The sequence below is a fragment of the Hirundo rustica genome, chromosome 27 (assembly GCF_015227805.2).
Source record: "Hirundo rustica isolate bHirRus1 chromosome 27, bHirRus1.pri.v3, whole genome shotgun sequence".
NCBI classification, from domain to species: Eukaryota; Metazoa; Chordata; class Aves; order Passeriformes; family Hirundinidae; genus Hirundo; species Hirundo rustica.
In genome coordinates this window covers 3,398,800-3,416,725 of record NC_053476.1, presented here as the reverse complement: position 1 = coordinate 3,416,725, position 17,926 = coordinate 3,398,800, and the positions used below count along the sequence as shown (strand labels likewise).

Here is a 17,926-nt window from a genome sequence, read left to right as displayed (position 1 = left end):
GTCACCGGGACGCCGCGGCACGAACACTCACGGAGTCAGCGTGACCTTCCCAAGATGGCGATGATGAGGCCGTACCTCATGGCCAGTCGACCTCCTCATCATGGCGCTGCAGCCCCGCCGTGCCCCGCCCATATCCTGTTCGGTCGCGCAGGCGCAGAAGGGCCGCGACCGCCATTTCGTTCGGCGGGGCTGGGGCCGGGGCCGGGAGCGGCGGGAGGAGCCGCGGGTGAGCGGGGGAGGGCCGGGGGGGATCGGCCGGGCCGGGCCGGGACTGGCGGAGCTCGGGGGGCCGGGACTGGGGCCGCGGGACCCCTGTGTGGGGTGTGGTGGCTTGGGGTGGGCGCGTGGGGCCTGTGCGGAGCCTGGGACCGGCGGGGCGGGGGGTGCGCTGAGGCCTGCGCGGATCTGAGGGGTGCCCGGGGCCGGCTGAGCGTCCTTGGAGCCGTCTGAGGGGTCCCTGGGGCCGTCCGAGGGTCCGCGGTGCTGCCTGTTGAGTGCCAGGAACCGGGGGGGCTGGAGACCCCCGTGGAGCCCGTGTGCCCTCCCACCCTGACCCCGGTGAGATCTCCCACCTCCTGACTCTTGGGTGACATCAGGGACCCTTCCCCACAACTGCCCTGGACCCCCAGCTTGGGTGTGCCCAGAACCGGTGGGTCTGGGGGCTTGTGACCCCACCGTCATGGGGACCCCCACTCTGACCCCCAGATCTCCTCTGAGACCTGTCCCCAGGACCCTCATGGACCTCCACTGAGACCCCTGCGCTGTCCTGGACTCCTCCACCGTGACCCTTGGATTATATATGGGATCCCTCCCCAGGACCCTCCCTGTACCCCCACCCTGGCTGTGCCTGGAACTGGCAGGATCGGGGGCCTGAGACCCCCTGTGACCCCTGGCACCCCCACACTGACCTGCTGGACTTCTCTACCCTTCCTTGGACTCCTGTCTTTGGGTTGGCTGGAACCAGCGGGCTCAGGGGTCTGGGAGCTCCACCCGGACCCTAGAGTGTCCTCTGGGACTGCCCTGAGATCCCTACACTGACCCCTGACCTCTGGGTCACTTCAGGGACCACTCCCCAGGACCCCCCACCAACCTGAGGGTCTCCAGAGCTGGCAGGGCTGGGGGCCTGTGACCCCCACTGTGACTCCTGGCATCCCTCTGAGACCCCCATATTGATGCCTTGGATCCTTCCACCCCTCCCCAGGACCCCCCTGGACCCCAACCTGGGGCTACCTGGAAATGGTGGGGCCAGGTGCCTGGGATCCCATCTTGGGGACCCCCAGCATGGAGACTCTGACCCCACAGTGTTCCCCTGGGACTCCTATCACCTCTGAGACCCCCACCATGACCCCATTGTCCCTTCCCCACTGACCCGTGGGTCACCTCAGGGTGCCCTCCCCAAGACCCCTGTGGGGCTGTCCAGAGCCAGCAGGGCCAGGGACCCCCAGTGTGACCTCTGTGTCTACCTGGGACCCCTACCATGACCCTTGGGATCCCTCCACCCTTCAGAGGATCTCCCTGCACCCCCTCTGTGACCCCTGGGACCCTCACACCGACTCCCAGGACCCCCCTGGACCCCCACGCTGTGGATGCCCAGAACAGGAAGGGCTGGGGATGCACTGGAGCCCGTGGGGAGAGGGGGGAACCCTTTTTGGGGTACAGGAGAAGGAGGGGCAGACCTTTTGGAGCCTGTGGTGGCTTAGGGATGACCACGGACACAGAATTCCGTGGAATCCTGGAAAGACTCGAGCTGGAAATGACCTTAAATCCCATATTCCACTGGAAGGGGTTGTTCCAAGCCCCATCCGACCTGGAACACTTCCAGAGATGGGGCTGCCACAGCTTTTCTGGGCAACACTGGAGTTGAGCTGTCTCTCCAGCTCCAGGACTCCCTGCTCCCGGTCCAGCGGCCTTCCTGACCACCGTGCCGAGGGTGGCATGGATGGGAGGGCCGGTGGACCCGGGGCACACGTCCGCTGCGGGATCCCACTTTGTTGGGATCACTGTCAGGATCACTGCACCCGGAATTCCCAGCTCCGGCTCAAAGGAACCGGGAAGTCCCCGCGTCTCCTAACGCTTCCTCCCGCTGGAATAATTCAGCGGTTCCTGCCCAGCCCCTCGGTTCCTGCCCAGCCCCTCGTGTGCCACCTCTCCCTTCCCGGCTTCCTTTTGCCTCTTCGGCAAAGGGGGAGCGGCAGGGAAGGCTGCGGGCCCGGCAGGACGGGCTTTTCCTGCTTTTTCCCTTTGCTGCAGCGGAATTTTGGGACCGGGTTCCTTGCTCCTGATTAAAGGTTTCCTCTGCTGAGTGACCTGAGATGAGATGGGAGCAAGGGACAGACTGAGCTGGGCGTTCTGTGGTCGGCGATGGGAAAGCCAGGGGTGGGGAAACTGAGGCTGTGGAAGCTGGGAATGGGGAAACTGAGGCCGGGGAAATCGTGGAGAGGAAAACGGAGGATGTGGAAGCTGCTGGTGGATAGGGAAACTGAGGTTGTAGAAGCTGTGGGTGGATGGGGAAACTGAGGCTGTGGAGCTCGTCCTGAGGAGTTAGAAACTCTGGAGTTTGGGGTTTTTGTTAAAAACGCCTCGTCAGAGCCTGCGGGTTGTTAATAATTCGCAGGGAGCGTCTGGATCCCGCGGGGTGGGAGCATGTCTGTCTGTCTGCACGCAGGGATGCGCCGGCTCCGCGGGATGCTCCAAATGGAGCTGGCAGCTCGGCTCGGGAAGCACGCTGATAGGATTTTAAAAGCCTGAATGACCTTAAATCCTGCGATGGCTGTCGCTCAGGATAAATTATTTATGTAGCATCCTCAGCTCCTCGGGATCGGGGCAGGAATGTCAGGCTTCGAGGAGGACAGGGTTGGAATTTGGGAGGGGGTAACAGAGGAACTGCGGGTTTGGATGGGAAGAGAGGGAAGATAAAGGCGCGGGGGCGGGTGTTGGAGAGGTCCAGCCTTGGAAGTCGTTCCCAAACCGGTGCGGCCGCATTTCTGCACCGACATCAGAGGGTGGAAATTCCTCTTGATCTGCAGTTCAAAGCCTCCCTGAGGATGAGGCGCTGCAGCTCGGGCTTGCAAATGTGAAATACAAATCCGCCCGGAGCCCAAATCCCCCTGAAAAAGCGAGGAAATAGGCGGCTGAAGGTCACTGCTGCTGCCTGTCCTGCTCCAGCAGCAATCCCCCCGGGATGAGCGGAATGGGGGCTGCTGCTGGGGAGGGGCATTTCAGTTCCCTCCACAGCAAACAGGGACTCGAAAAATGCCTGGAAAATGTGGTGTGTCTCCCAGGCTGGGCCGGATCTGCCCAATCCTGCTGCGTTTAGGGGACGAGGGGCAGCTGAATGTCAAGTTCTTGCGATTTAGTAGTGTTTTGATCCCAGGGTCGACAGGGAGGTGCTGATCCAAAACACTGCCAGGGGGTCTGTGGTGACCGTGGTGGGCTCCAGCCTGTGAAACAGCAGCTCTGAAGCAGCTTTCCACAGGGTGACCTCGATCTCCTGATCTCTCCCTCCTCCCTAGGGACAGCTTTTCACACCTTGTTTTCCTCATGCTTTGCTCAGAGCTTTCCTGAGGTTTGGTTTGGATTGGAAAAGCAAAGGCACTGTGTAAACCTGCCCCTCCTGCCTCAGCCCAGCTTTTATCCGCTGGTTTCTTTGGATTCAGCTCTTCCCAGCCGCTTTCCCTGCGAGCACAGGGAGCTGCCACCACGGCATGTGGAGCCCTCAGAGGCTCTGATGTGTCTTGGTGGAAGGGTCCTGGAAAGGAAGAACAAAGAGAAGGAGCATGGAGAAGTTAGAGCATTGTTCGCAGGGACAGCTTCTGCCAGGCATGAAGGGGTGCTGGGAAGAAAACTCCCCCCTTTTCTCTTTTCCTGGAGGATTTAGCTCCTGTCTCCCTAATCTGTATCAGCTGGGTCTGTCTTCTTGCACATGAAAGATCCAGGCTGTATTTCAAAGGCACCATTCCCACACGGAGCTCTCAGCTTTTCCCAGCCATGTGCTGAGTTCGGGGCCTCTCGATTTTGGTTTTTCAATGTGACCTTTGCTGTTAATCCCCAGCCCGAATGGGGCCGTGCGCTGAAATGGAATGACCTGTTTCTTGGGAATTCAGCTCCAGTTTATCCTCAAGCTGCTTTAGCTTAAACTCTTCTCTCCCTTCCTCTTGCTCTTCTAGGTCAGAGCCTGGATCCGAGCGCAGGTTTTGCTGTAAGGGCACCTTAGAGTGGAGATAGTGACTCGTGATCTGTTTGTAGAAATACCCCCGTTGTCCTACAGGTCCCTGTGGATTGTCCCTGTGGATTGTCCCTGTGGATTGTCCCTGTGGATTGTCTGGAGCCTGTCGCAGGGTGTCAGCAGGTCACACTGAGAGACCCAAGCAGTGCTGGCCTGGCACGGGTGGCACTGGCTGGTTTGTGCCAGCTGACAAACCCCTGTTTGTCTGTCTGTGAGATGCGTCCCTGTCACAGGGGCCGCCGAGGGAAGTGTCACCCTGGGAGTGACCGGCGGGCGCAGGAGCAGAGCGGGGACACAACGCGTGACGTTCCCATGGGTCGGAAGCAGAGGTGGTGGCCCTGGCATCACTCCTGTGCTGGCTCAGGGCTGTGACACACGAACCCAGAGTCAGGAGTCTCATTACCTGGCGCATTCCTCTGCTGGATCCCTGCTAATTCCCTCCGGCAGCTGATCCAGCACGGCTGGGGCTCTGCCCGGAGCCACTCGTGCCACCCTGGCCCTGTGATCCCACTGCGGGTGGGAAGGAGCACAGGGAAAAGTGTTCCTGTTCCGACACGTCCCAGACGAGCGCGTTCAGAGCCGTCTGTGATCCTGCTCCAGCGGGAAAGGCACAGGCCGGATGGGTTTGCTGGGCGTTGTTCCCGACTGGAGTGTCCACAGGGATCGAGGGACGTCGGCTCTTGCGTGCGAGGCCTGGAGCTCGGGCTGGGGTTTGTTACGGGAGGGCACTGGGGAGCTGGGAGTCTTGGGTGACTTGGAAAATGCCGTGAGATAGAGGGAGGAATGTCTTCCTGATGGAGCTGTAGCTGAGGAGTTCTCACAGGGTAGAAGAGCTGATTTTAATTAAAAGGCAGTTTAGGTATTTATGTATTTCTCTGAACCCCAGAGCCAGTGATTTGCCCAAGGGCAGGGGAGCTGCTGCTGTAGCAGCCGTGCTGCTGCTCCCTGCTTCCCGTTCTCACACCTTGGGAATATCTGACAGAGGATGGACCTGTGTCCCGTGGGATTAGGAAGTCATAGCTTATCTAGCAGGAGATGAGTGTGAGAAGGGATCTGGTTGTTAAAACTTGGTAAAAATCTGAGTCATAAAGGAACTTTCCCTGTGGTGGGGGCCGTTCCTGTGCCCTCTGTCACCTGCCCTGGGGGTCAGGACTTGGAAATCAGAAGTTTCAGGTGTGAAACTGCCCTGTCCTTTCCTCCTGTTGGTGGTGTGGTTCCCATTAGTGACTGTGGAATAGGTTTTCCTGTGGGAATAACATCTGTGGCCCAGAGAGGGACATTTGTCCCCTGCCTCAGGATCTGCCCCGGGTGCCTGGGACTCTCCATGTGGTGAGCAAGGCCTCCAGTCATGACATTCCAATTCCCTGAGCTGGTGCTACGGGAGGCCCTACCTGAGCACTGCTGTCAGTGGCACGAGGACCTGTGACCTCCCAGTGATTCAGGCTCCTCTTCCTGTCCCCACTCCCTCTGTGTTCCGTCTCCAGTGCCGAGCGGAGCTACCCGGGCCCTGCGGAGTCTCGGGAGCTGTTCCAGGTGAGCCGTGGTGCCAGACAGGTTCGTTCTGGGCTTCTGGCGAGTTGAGTTGGAGTGCTGCCAGATCCCTGCTGGGAAAGCTGGTTTCCCTGATTGCTTGGATGGCTTTGAGGGGGCTTTGGAGTTGTGGGACACAGGGAGCCTTCAGTGCTGGGGGGTTATTGATGTAGGAGACGAGAGGTCGGGAAATTCAGCGATGGGAGCCGCATGGCAGTCCCGTGCTGCTTCGTGCCGCTCTGGCTGCTGCGGAGCCGGCGCCATCTGGCAGATTTACCCTGGTCATGGCTGGAGAGGCCATGGGGCCACGTGCCAGTGCTGGTGGGCTGCTGTCACAGCCCCAAGCGAGCAGCCTCCGGCTGCAGCTGGAGGAGCTGGATGGACCGTGCAGGATCAGCTTGGCTGGGTTTTGTCCGCCGAGCGAGGTGGTTGTGTGAGACATATCCTGGGTTTTGACTGCTGTGGGGGCCCTGGGGATTTGGGGTGGGGATGTGCTAGCTCCCACCTCTGGGACCTGCTGCTCCAGGGTGTTGGGACAGCCTGGGAGAGCAGCTCCAGCTGCTGCTCTGCACGAGCTCCGGGCACAGGAGCACAATTCCCTGGGTCTGTGTTTCACCGCCGGCTTTCCCTGCTTTCCCTGACCGCTTCCTCCCTTCCCGCAGGCATGAATGCCGAGGTCTGCCCCCAGCACTGAGCAGCCAGAGCCACCAGGATGCCGATCCCTCCTCCCCCGCCGCCGCCCCCCGGCCCCCCACCACCCCCCACCCTCAGTCAGGTAGGGGTCACCTCGCTGGGCGGGGAGGTGGCCTGTCCCCACGTGGAGCCACTTGCCAGAGGAATTTTCCCTGCAGAAGGCTGGCTGTGGCAGGGGTGGGGTGCTCAGGGAGGTGGGAATGTGGAGCTGCATTGTTCTTGTGCCGGGGGGATCTCGGAGAGATGCTGAGCTGCTGCTCCTCTCCAGGCGAACACGGAACCGCCAAAGCTGAGCCGAGAGGAGCAGCGGGGCCGCGGGGCCCTCCTGCAGGACATCTGTAAAGGGACCAAGCTCAGGAAAGTGACCCAAATCAATGACCGCAGTGCGCCCATCCTGGAAAGTGAGTCCCCGGGAGGCTCCCGGCCCCGTGCTGGGCGCTGCCATGTCCTTCAGGGCGCTCGCCCATCTGGTTCCCAGCAGCTCCTCATTGGAGGAGCGGATAATTCCAGGCTTAACCTCTTTGCCTCCCTCCTTTCAGAGCCCAAGGGCAGCGGCGGCAGCAGCTACGGCTCTGGCTCAGCTGCCATCCAGCCCAAGGGTGGCCTCTTCCAAGGCGGCGTTCCCAAGCTCAGACCTGTGGGAGCCAAGGACAGCACAGGTAATGGCCACAGGCCCGTGGTCTGCGTGGGGGTCCCTGGGGAGGGCCCTGAGCAGGAAGGGGTTAGGCTCTCATTGTGTATCCCTGGGGATTTCAGCTGCTCAGAGGCGGGACCACAAATCACATCCCATGCATGGCACAGGCCAGCTGTGCCCTCCCTGAGCCTCAGTCCCGCACACAGACCTCTTGGAGGGCGCAGGAGTTTTGTGTATTGCTGAACGCTGTGTGTTCTCTGTGGTGGCTGCAGAGTAGAGGAGTGAGAGCGGAGCTGTGCGTGGCTGTGCTCGGTGTCAGCTCCCTGTGTGTATCAGACAGCCGGCCCAGCCCTCCTCCTGGCCATGGCTCTGTGCAGGGACAGCACCCTGCTCCCGTGCCGTGCCTGACCCCTCACTGTGCTCTCCTTCCCCGCAGACAGCTCCACTAAACAAACCCTGCAAGTCCCTGGCTCCCGAGCAGCTGCTCCCAGGCCCCCCGTGCCTGCCAGCAACAGCCGCCCTCAGGACGATGCCGACAGCGGCCGGGGGTCCCCACCGGAACTGCCGCGCACGCAGAGACCCTCCCTGCCTGACCTGTCCCGGCCCGGCACCGCCGGCGGCACCGGCATGAAGCACAGCTCCTCGGCCCCGCCGCCCCCACCGCCGGGCCGCCGCGCCGCCGCCCCCCCGGCCCCCCCTCCGGCGCACGCCAAGGCCTCGCCCTACAACCGGGAGAAGCCGCTGCCGCCCACCCCGGGACAGCGCCTGCCCGGCGGCAGGGACGGACCCCCGGCCCCGCCGCCCATCAAACCCCCTCCTTCCCCAGTCAGTCTCCGGTCGGGCGCTCAGGGCCAGTCTCTCGCCCCTCCGCCTCCCCCTTACCGGCAACCCCCCGGCGTCCCCAACGGCCCTTCCAGCCCCAGCAGCGAGTTGGCTCCGGAGCTGCCGCAGAGACACAACTCCTTGCACAGGAAGGCTCCGGGCCCGATGCGGGGTCTGGCGCCGCCGCCGCCCGCTGCTGCCTCCCCGTCCCTGCAGAGCAGCCGCCCCCCGCCGCCGGCCAGAGACCCCCCAAGCCGTGGAGCAGGTAAGAGCCGCTCGTTCCGTGGTGCCTGGGCGCAGCTGGGGTGATCAGGGGTTGGTGTGAGGTGGCGGGTGAGAGTTGGCTTTGGGATACAGCGAGTTTTCTGCGTGTGGTGTAGGGGCTGAGCTGGTGCAGGAGTTTCAGTGCCACGTTTAACATATGTCCGTGGTCCTGTCCCATCACCAGCCAGCTCCTTCCAAGCCTGGAGCTGATGGTGGGTTGTGGCTGGGCAAGTCCTGCCCGTGCTCCCCTGGTGTGCTGTCAAGCACAGCTCCCCTGAGCTTCCTAAATGTCACTGGGAGAGTGCAAAAAGCTGTGGCAGAGCAGGGAGAAGCCTTTCCCTGGATGTGCAGCCCTCGGGAGCGTGTCCCCTTGGCTGGGACTGGTGTTGGCTGCACCCTGGTGCCCCCCCGTGCACTCCTGGGCTCCCCGTCCAGACCGCAGCTCCTGCCTGGGCCGCTGCCAAGCCGCTCCGTCCTTCTGGCCTTGCCAGAATCCCTCCTCAGAGCTACAGCTGGGGATCTGCGCTGTCAGCCCGGGTGTAATTAGGCTAATGAGGAGCACCAACTGCCACGGAGCCTCTGCGGGAGGCTGGGCAGGAGTGAGAGGTGGGTCAGAGGGGCTGTGGATCCTGTCGCTGCCTTGGTGACACTGCAGATGTGGCTTCCAGTCTGGCATGCAGCTCCATGTGGAGCCGCTGCCCTCAGACTCGGGGATGTGCGGGATCCTAGCTGCTCCTGGGATCATCCCCTCTGGTGCGGAGGGACCTGTGCCCAGTGTGGGCTGGGAGCATCTGGGGCTGGAGCAGCCGCTGGGGCGGGCAGTGAGCCAGTGGGGCAGCGGGGCCGGCTGGTCCCTGCACTGCAGGGATGAGGAATGCAAATGTCAGGAGCCAGCAGGAAATCTCCAGGCAACGCGTAGGAGCATCCCTGGGCCGCGGTCTGGCTCAGCAGCTGGCCCCGAACGCTCGGGGGGGATGTCCCTGGGTTTGCCCCGGGAATTCCGCGCGGCGCTGACCCCGCTGTCCCCGCAGCTCCGCCGCCCCCGCCGCCGATGCTGCGGAACGGAGGGCGCGACGCCCCCCCGCCCCCGCCCCCCTACAGACTGCACGGCCCCGCCGAGCCCCCCAGCCGGGGGAAGCCCCCGCCGCCACCCACCCGGACCCCGGCCGGGCCGCCGCCGCCACCGCCGCCCGTGCGGAACGGGCACCGGGACTCCATCTCCACCGTCAGAGCATTCCTGGGTGAGTGGGAATCCCGCACGGATCCGCCTCGGAGCCGAGCCCTGTGGCTTTGGCCAGGCTCCCCCAGAGCCTGCCCCTCCCTCACCTGCGCCTTTTCCCGTTTGTTCACAGATGACTTTGAATCCAAATACTCCTTTCATCCCGTTGAAGACTTCCCAGCCCCAGAGGAATATAAATACTTCCAGAGAATCTACCCCAGCAAAACAAACAGAGGTGAGCAGGAGGAGGGGGTGTCCCAAATTCCCTCTCCCCTCCTGTGCTCTCGGGGCTGGCACTGTGCTGTTTGTCCCTGCACTGGGTAGGTGGTGCAGTGGCCGTGCCCTGGGCCCTGCCTGTGTTTTGGGGGTGCTGAGCCCCATTCCCGGGGGTACCAAGCCCTGAAGGCAGCTCTCTGTGCTGTGGTGGGGGTCAGAAATTTGGGCTGTGCGGATGCCCTATCCCACCTGCTCCTGGTTTGCCTGCTGGGCTCATTCCTGCCTTTGCTGAGCACCGTTGGTACCGAAGGGGCTCTCGAAGGATGCCGCAGCCAGAGCTGGGGCTGGGGCAATGCAGACCCTGTGCTTATCCCAGCTCAGGCCCCGCGCGCCGGCACTCGGACCCGGCAGAGCTCAAAGTGCCCTTGGTGCTGCGCGTCAGCGCTGCGGATCCCGGCGGAGACTCCGGGGAGAATGGGATGCTCGTTTATTTTTAGAGCCATGAATGTTTAATGCGGGTTTGAAAAGCCCCGAGCTCGGTGCGGCTGCAGCGGCTGCTGCCAGGCGCAAATCCCAGGCTCCAGATCTCCGCGGGGAGGTCGGGGGGGGCCGGCAGCTGGCGCGGGGGTGTGGAGGAGGGAAAGCAGACGTGCTGGATCCGGCTCTGCGGAGCTCCTGCTTCCAACAGGCTTCCTTGTCTTCCAGCTACGCGTGGGGCTCCCCCTCTGCCCCCCATCCCCAGGTGAAACCGGGCTGTGCGGGTGGATTGTTCCAGAGCAGAGACATGGACCTCCTTCCCCTTCCTCAGCTGGACCCCCCCCAGCTCCCAGCCCCCCGGATCCTGCATGACACACTCCCAGCCGCTGCGGTTTTCCCAGGACAAGCGGATCCCCCCAGTCCAGCGTGCTCCGCCAGCCCCGCCTCATCTATGCACCCCGCAGGGCTCTCTGACCTCGTGGCAAGCCTGGATGGGTCCATCCCTCATTCCTCCTCACGGATCCTGGGTCGGAACCTGCCTGGGGGCCAGGCACAGGACTCGAGGCTGAGCCGTGTGCTGGCTGTTGGGACCAGGGGGCTCATGGAGAGAGGCTGGGGTCAGGCAGGGAATGGACACGCTGTGAGACCCCCAGAGCGAGGAGAAGCAGGGACAGGCTGGCAGAGCCTCGTTACCCTGGTGGAACCTTGTTATCCCGGCACAGCCCGTTGCTTTTTTTGCACAGGAGCCAGTAGAAGCAGGGGGGGAAACGTGAGTGGGACCACACAGGGACACCCCAACAGCTCTGGGCTGGTGGGGACCCCCATGTGCCCCCCTCAAAACCACTGCTCCCCTGGCACTCCCCTGCAGGGTTCTCCTGGCTCTCGCTGCTGACCCCCCCAAACTTGAGCTAACAAGAAAACACTAATTACGTGTTCGGGGGGGGGGGGTGTGGGCATTCGTGCTGGGTCTGGCGTGTCAGGGGGCACATGGGGGGCCCTGGGGGCCGGTGATGTTTTGCCTTACACTCCCTGCCCAGCCGGACTCGGTGTTCCCGCGGCGGGGGTCACACTAACGTAGTTACTGATCTCTTTGTACCATAGCAGGAAGGGCACGGGCTGGGGGGGGGCACCCCTGCAGATGGGTTTGGGGCTCATTCAGGGGATTTTTTTTTCTATGACGATGGACCTTCCCCTGTTGAGGCTGGAGCGAGGTGGGTGAGGGGTGAGTGGGGGGTTTCTCTGGAGAATGAGGCCCCCCCCCCCAGCGCTGCCCTTTGGGTTTGATAAAGGTTCAACACGGTTCTGCCCCTCCCGCAGCGAGGGGCCCTTTTAAAAGGGAACAGAGGAATTTGGAGGAGCTGGAAATTACATTTAAATAAAAGTAATAAAGTGATAAATGATGTCAAGGACACTGTCTAATGTGGAGATCTCCAGGAACCCTTTTTCTTGGAGGTGATGCCCCAAGGGGTGGGGGCACGGAACTTTGGTAGGCAGAGTGGAGGGTTCTGGGAGCACAGAGAGGCGGAAGGAAGCCAGGATCGGGGTTACTGGTGACACTGGGACCACTGGGAAGGAGGATTGTGGGCACTGGGAGCAGGGGGAGGGGGGATCGGTGGGCGTGGGCATTGGGAGCATGGGAGAAGCGCGGTGGGGAGTACTGGGAGCATGGAGAGACAAGACTGGGCGGCAATAGAAAGGCAGACTAGGAGGAACTGGTGGCACTGGGAGTACGGGGAAGGTTGGGATGGGGGCGCGAGTCGTAGGAGCACTGCGGGCACAGGGAGCGCGGAGTCCCCTCAGGCGGACCACAGCTCCCAGCACGCCCCGCGCGCCGCTCTCGGCACCTTCCGCCGTGCCTCGGGTGGGCTCGCTGATTGGCTGCCCTGTTGCGGCCCTTCCTCCGGCCGCGGTGATTGGCGGCGGCGGCAGCGCGCAGCCAATGGGGCGAAAGGGGCGGGGCCAGCTCGGGCTGGTGGCGGGAAGTGCGGAGCCGGGGTTGATTTGGCGCGAGAAGGTTGGCGGCAGCAGCGGGGGGGGACCCGGAGGGGATCTGGGGGGACATGGGGGGACATGGGGGCACATGGGGGCCAGCGATGGGGGCCAGCGCGGTGGGGACGGGGACTGGGGGGCAGGGGGTGGCTGGGACCCGCGGGGCTGGCGGTATTTCTCACCTGACCGGGGTCCCGCCCTCTGACCGCTGTCCTCCTCCACCCGTAGCCCCCGCCATGGCCAGCAGCAGAAGCCCGCAGAGCCAGCCCACCATCGGCTTCCCCCGCACGAGGAGCGCCCGCCGCTTCGCTGCCCTCTCGGCCAAGAGCGACCCCGATGCCCCTGCTCCGTGCCCCAAGGCCTCGGGCCCCGCCGACCCCGGCCAGGCCACCTCGGACACACGCTCAAGCCGGGCCACAGCGCAGCCCCTGAGCCCCAAAGTGCAGCCCCTGAGCCCCCGAAAACGCCTGGGTGAGTCCCTCCTCATCCCCCTTCTCACCCCGCAGGGCTGGGGCAGACGGATGGGCCCAGCCCCGTCCAGCTCTGGCTCAGCTGCGTTTGTGGCTTCACCCACATTTCGGGCTCCTGCGGGATTTTTTGGCGGGGGCTGAAGCACAAAATCTCCCAGGGAGAGCGGCCCCGTTTCAGCACCAGCCTATTGCCCCTGCAGGTGATGACAACCTGTGCAATGTCCCCCATGCCCTGCCTGGCTCCCCGGCCAAACGCAGCAAGGAGAACCGAGGCCGTCGCCTGCTCTTTGGGGACCCCTCAGCCTCCCCCGAGCAGCCCAAGGGCCTGGAGCCATCCCCGCGGAGCAGGGGGCCAGAGACCCCTCGGAGCTCGGGGCTCAGCGGGCAGCAGCCACGCACCCGGCTCTTCAGGCAGGAAGGTGAGCGTGGGCAGGGCTGGGTGTGGGGTTATGGATGGGATGGGGATGCAGGGATGGGATAGGGATTGGGATGCAGGGATGGGATAGGGATTGGGAATATGGATGGGGATAGGGGCAGAGTTGAGGGTGGAGCAAAGGATGGGGTTGGGGATGGGTATACAGAGCTAGGGACAGGTGTGAAGGCAGGGATGGGGATGGGGACAGGGACATGGATGGGGATGATGATCAGTTGGGATGGGGTCCCAGCAGTGCCACATCCATCCCTGAGTCCTCTTGCTCCCCGTGCAGGTACCTGTTACCAGCAGGCCAAGCAGGTGCTGCATGCAGCCGTGCCTGACCGGCTCCAGGGCAGGGAGCAGGAGACGGGGATCCTCAGGCAGTTCCTGCAGGAACACGTCCTGGGGCGCCGTCCCGGCAGCCTCTACGTGTCCGGAGCCCCTGGGACTGGGAAAACAGCCTGTCTGAGCCGTGTTCTGCTCGACTGCAAGGTGTGTGCCATGGCCACGGCCGTGGGGCTGCTCTGTGGGGCTGGGGGGCAGTGGGATGGGGCCTGTGTAACGTTCCCATTCCCGGCAGGACAAGCTGGCTGGGAGCAAGACTGTGGTGCTGAACTGCATGGCACTGGGCAGCCCCCACAGTGTCTTCCCTGCCCTGGCACAGCACCTAGGGCTGCCCGTGGCCACTGGCCGGGAGCGCGTCCGGAGCCTGGAGAAGCATCTGACGGCCCAAGGGCCCATGGTGTGAGTTCCCAGTCTCTCGTGGGTGGAGTGGGATTCCCCCTGGATGCCAGGATGGCAGCAGCTCTGCTCTCCCTGCTTGGAGTGCTATGAGGGGACAGAGCAGGGGTTGATCTGGGCTTTCCCACAGCCTCCTGGTGCTGGATGAGCTGGACCAACTGGAGAGCAAAGACCAGGACGTGCTCTACACCCTCTTTGAGTGGCCCCAGCTGCCCAGCTCCAGGCTCGTTCTTGTGGGTGAGTATGCAGGGTGTGGCACTGCTGCCCTGGGTACCCTCCCTCTTTTGTGGGGGTCGATGGGCACTTCCCTTTGCAGCCCACCCCTTCTCCTTCCTTGGAGAGCAACCTTCATCCTCCTCTTCTCCTCGCTCTGCAGGTCTGGCTAACGCCCTGGACCTGACGGACCGGAGCCTGGCCAGGCTGCGAGCCCACCCAGCTGGCAGCCCCCAGCTGCTGCACTTCGCACCCTACACCAAGGAGCAGCTCACCCGCATCCTGCAGGAGCGGCTGGGGCAGGTGGGGACACGGGGAGGACAGAGGGGGGGACAGGGGCTCCTCTGGCAGCACTGCTGGCAGCACTGACGGCCCCGGTGCCTCACAGGTGGCCGGTGACCCCGTCGTGGACTCTGCCGCGCTCCAGTTCTGTGCCCGCAAGGTCTCTGCGGTCTCCGGTGATGCTCGCAAGGCCCTGGATGTCTGTAGGTCAGTGTGTGCCCCAAAACGCGGTGTCCTGTCGGTCTCCACGGCTTCCCTGTGCCAGTGGTGCCCGTGCCAGGGGTGCCCGCTCTGCCTGGCGCTCAGGGCTGTCCCTCCCCAGGCGCGCCGTGGAGGTGGTGGAGCTGGAGGTGCGAGGCCAGACCCTGCTCAAGCCACTGCCCGGGGGTGAGTCGTTGCTGCCAGAGCCAAAACCCCAGGGCGCTCCTCTGGGGTCGCTTCAGTGGGAGTTTGGGCTCCCTTTGTGGGGCACCTCGCTCCACAACCGCCTCCCTTTCCTCACCTCCATGGGATCCTCTCTCTGTCCCACAGGTGACTCCCCGGCGTCCCCCGTCCCCAAGCGCGTGGGGCTCCCGCACATCTCCCGGGTGCTCTCGGAGGTGTTTGGGGACCGGCTGGCCAGGGGGTCCCAGGGGTCCCAGGACACGTTCCCGCTGCAGCAGAAGGTGCTGCTCTGCTCCCTGCTCCTGCTTGCCCGGCACTCGCACGCCCGTGAGGTGACCCTGGGGAAGGTGAGTGGCCGTGGGTCCCTCTCGGGGCTGGGCAGCGAGTGGGTGTCCCTGGGGTGTCTCTTGGGCTCTTTGCTGTGGTGTAACCCCTCCCTTGCCCTCCCCAGCTCCACGACACCTACAGCCAGGTGTGCCGGCGGCAGCAGCTCCCCGCCGTCGACCAGGCCGAGTGTCTGTCCCTTGTCACCCTCCTGGAGTCCCGCGGTGTCCTGGAGCTCAAGAGGGCCAAGGAGGCGCGGCTGGCCAAGGTACCGTGGGGCGGTGACAGCGCTGGTCCCAGCCATGGGGCAGGGTTTGGCAGCACGCTGCTGAGCATCCCTCTTCTCCCACCCAGGTTTCCCTGATGCTGCAGGAGGCAGCGCTGGAGCACAGGCTGCAGGACACGGCGCTGGTGGGCAGCATCCTGGCTCGGGGGCTGCACTAAACACCCCCCACCCCCAGCAGCCCCCTCCCCATGGCCCCGAGGGGGATTTCGCTGCTGCGGCAAGAGCTGACAAGTGGCTCCCGAGCTTTTGGAGGTTTGCCAAGTTCTGCCCTGGGGCTGTCAGGCTGGGGTCTTTTTATTAATATTTTTAATATAATAATATTATTAATGGTATATTGGGGTTTCTGCGTGACGGGAGCTTAGGCGGGAGGCTGGGACACCCCCACCCCCTCTGTGGCCTTCCCAAGTCCTTCTGGAACCTTCTTGACCACTCTGGCTGCAGGGAGAACCTTCCCCGTGCCAGCCCTGCTCTGGGTCCCAGTGCTGGCAGTGGCAGGGGGGTGCAGGGACCCCTGGAGGGGAGAGGACAGGGGTGAGCGATCCCTTTATCTCCTGCCATGAAATAAAGTTGTTTTGGTTCAGCTCTTGCTCCTGTCCCCCTGTTTGACCGCTGTTCCCCCAGTCCCTGCCTGCCCCACGGCCCTGTCCCTCCCCAGCCCTTCTGGGCTCCAGCCCCAGCCTCTGCTCCTGGCCCCAGCTCTTCCATTTCTGTTAAATAATGGACGCTTTGACCTAATTTTGCAGCTTCCTCATCGCGGGGGGGTTGTTGGGGGCTCCAAATGGGGGGGGGGGGAGTGGTAGGGGATGAGTCTCTGCTTGTGCCCCAAGTCCCTCCATCCCACCCCACCTCTGCCATCCCACCCTGTGCCCCAGGACCCCTGGCTGCCCCTCCGCAGCTCCTGGCCAGGGATGGGGTGCTGGTAGGGGAGGATGTGAGGAGTCCCCAGCGTGCCTCAGTTTCCCTGTGGCCCCAGGGGGTGGCCCTGCTATGTCCCAGCTCCACCCCAGCTCTGTGGCATCCCTGCAGGTCACAGGACACGGGGACATTTGCACCGGGTGCCCAGGACAAGGACAGGAAGGGGAGCCTGGGGAGGCCCCCGGCTGCCACCACAAATTGGGCAGTGCCAACACAGGGCCAGGGGACACCTTGGGGACATGTCAGTCCCTGTTGGCCGTGGGGAGCAGTGGGGAAAGCGAGGCAGGGGGGGCACAGGGGAATCTGGGAGCCCCGAGGGCCCCGAGCAGGCTCAGCCCTCGCTGCCGGCGCTATTTATAGCCGGCATTGCCATGTGTCGGACGTGTGCAGCGGCACGGGCGGGCGCCGGGGTCAGCCCAGGCTGTGCCTGCTCTGGGCTGTGTCCTGGTGCCCTCATCACGTCAGGAGCCCTGGGGGACCCTGTCCCTGCCCCTCCCCACACCGTGGAGCTCAGCGGGCACCGTGACCCAGCCACCTGTCCCCAGGCTCTGGGGTTGAGCGGGAACCGTCATCATCCTCCCTGTGGGCAGAGCTGGGCTGGGTGTGGGCTGCCTGGGGGTCTGCAGCTCCCTACATCCTGCCCTGTGCCAGCCCCGGGGAGTGACGCAGCCCCACGGCACAGGGTGACATGGCACACAGTGACAGTGTCAGGAAGGAAGCGCCTGGCAGCGTGCGGGTCCGCGGTGACGTGGTGGTGATGCAGGCGGGCATCCTTCTCCCTCTGTCCCCACGGCTGCTCCATCCCCGTCCCCCCATGGTGATGGGTGAGGCGATGGTGGCACAGGCAGGGCACGGGGACACCCCACATCTGGGCCAGGCTGGCCGTAGTGGGCGCCCCGTGCTGAGGCCGAGGGGTGGCCAGTCCTGTCACTGTCCCTGGGGTGTCCTGGCTGCGTGCGAGGGGACGGGGACAGCGGGGCAGCGCAGGGGACACAACCCCCCGGCCATGCCAGTGCCAGCCCCAGCTCCACTCTGCCGCAGCGGATGAAAAATCGATGGCGCAGCTGGATCCAGGCGCGTGGGTGCCGGAGCTCCCTCCGGAGCCGTTCGTTGCCGCTGGGAGCTGTGGGGACACCCCGGGACACCCAGCAGAGATGAGGGGAGGCCGAGGCACCGCTGGGGGTCCCGTCCCCCCGCTCCAGCACACGTGTGTCCCCGTACACACACGTGCCGTGCCCGGCTGTGCCCCGGGCGGCCCCGCGGCCGTGCTCCCGCCCGGGTGCGCGGCGGGGGCTCGGTGTCCCCACGGCGGTGTCCCCGGTGCCCCGGCTGCCTCGCTGTCCTCCCTTGCACTCTCCCTTACATAAGCGGCCACGTGGCGGGCACGGCCGCCTCCCGCCGCGCCGTCACCGCCGGCACCCAGATTCCATCTGACAGCCCCTTTCCGCTCGGCCGCTCCCGCCTGGCACCGGGGCCCGGGCTGCGGGGCAGGACCCCGCACGACCCCGCCGGGTCCGGGGGGCCTCGGTGGGACGGGGAACGGGGCCACCCTGTCTTCGCGGCCGCCTCCTGCCGCGCCCTGGCACCCGCTGCCCGCCCCGCTGCCGGGCCTCGGGGCCGCGACGCTGCGGGACACGCGGGGCCGGGCGCCGTGACCGGGCGGGGTCCGGCCGGTGATGGGCTGGGTCCCGTGGGGCTGCGCTCGCAGGTCCCCGGTGCCCGGTGGGAGCGGAGGGGGGTCGGGGCTGGCCGCCGTGCACATCTGGGAGTGATTTGGCACATTCCACTGGGCTGAGCACACGCCGGCGCCTGGGCCTCGCGGCCCCG

General features: G+C 64.6%; 2 protein-coding genes across 2 annotated transcripts; both read left to right on the top strand.

Moving 5' to 3' along the window:
• Positions 1 to 166: 166 nt before the first annotated feature.
• On the top strand, positions 167 to 11,486 carry WIPF2 (WAS/WASL interacting protein family member 2). The gene is made up of 8 exons (XM_040087491.2): positions 167 to 226; positions 6,418 to 6,530; positions 6,717 to 6,849; positions 6,988 to 7,107; positions 7,519 to 8,169; positions 9,200 to 9,409; positions 9,521 to 9,622; positions 10,309 to 11,486. The coding sequence occupies exons 2-8, from the start codon at positions 6,468 to 6,470 to the stop codon at positions 10,347 to 10,349; spliced, it is 1,320 nt and encodes a 439-aa protein (XP_039943425.1). The 5' UTR covers positions 167 to 226; positions 6,418 to 6,467; the 3' UTR covers positions 10,350 to 11,486.
• Positions 11,487 to 12,029: 543 nt separating this feature from the next.
• On the top strand, positions 12,030 to 15,764 carry CDC6 (cell division cycle 6). The gene is made up of 12 exons (XM_040087363.2): positions 12,030 to 12,094; positions 12,298 to 12,540; positions 12,740 to 12,958; positions 13,247 to 13,446; positions 13,535 to 13,698; positions 13,826 to 13,932; positions 14,072 to 14,211; positions 14,297 to 14,397; positions 14,513 to 14,577; positions 14,722 to 14,921; positions 15,026 to 15,166; positions 15,253 to 15,764. The coding sequence occupies exons 2-12, from the start codon at positions 12,306 to 12,308 to the stop codon at positions 15,340 to 15,342; spliced, it is 1,662 nt and encodes a 553-aa protein (XP_039943297.1). The 5' UTR covers positions 12,030 to 12,094; positions 12,298 to 12,305; the 3' UTR covers positions 15,343 to 15,764.
• The last annotated feature ends 2,162 nt before the right edge of the window (positions 15,765 to 17,926 follow it).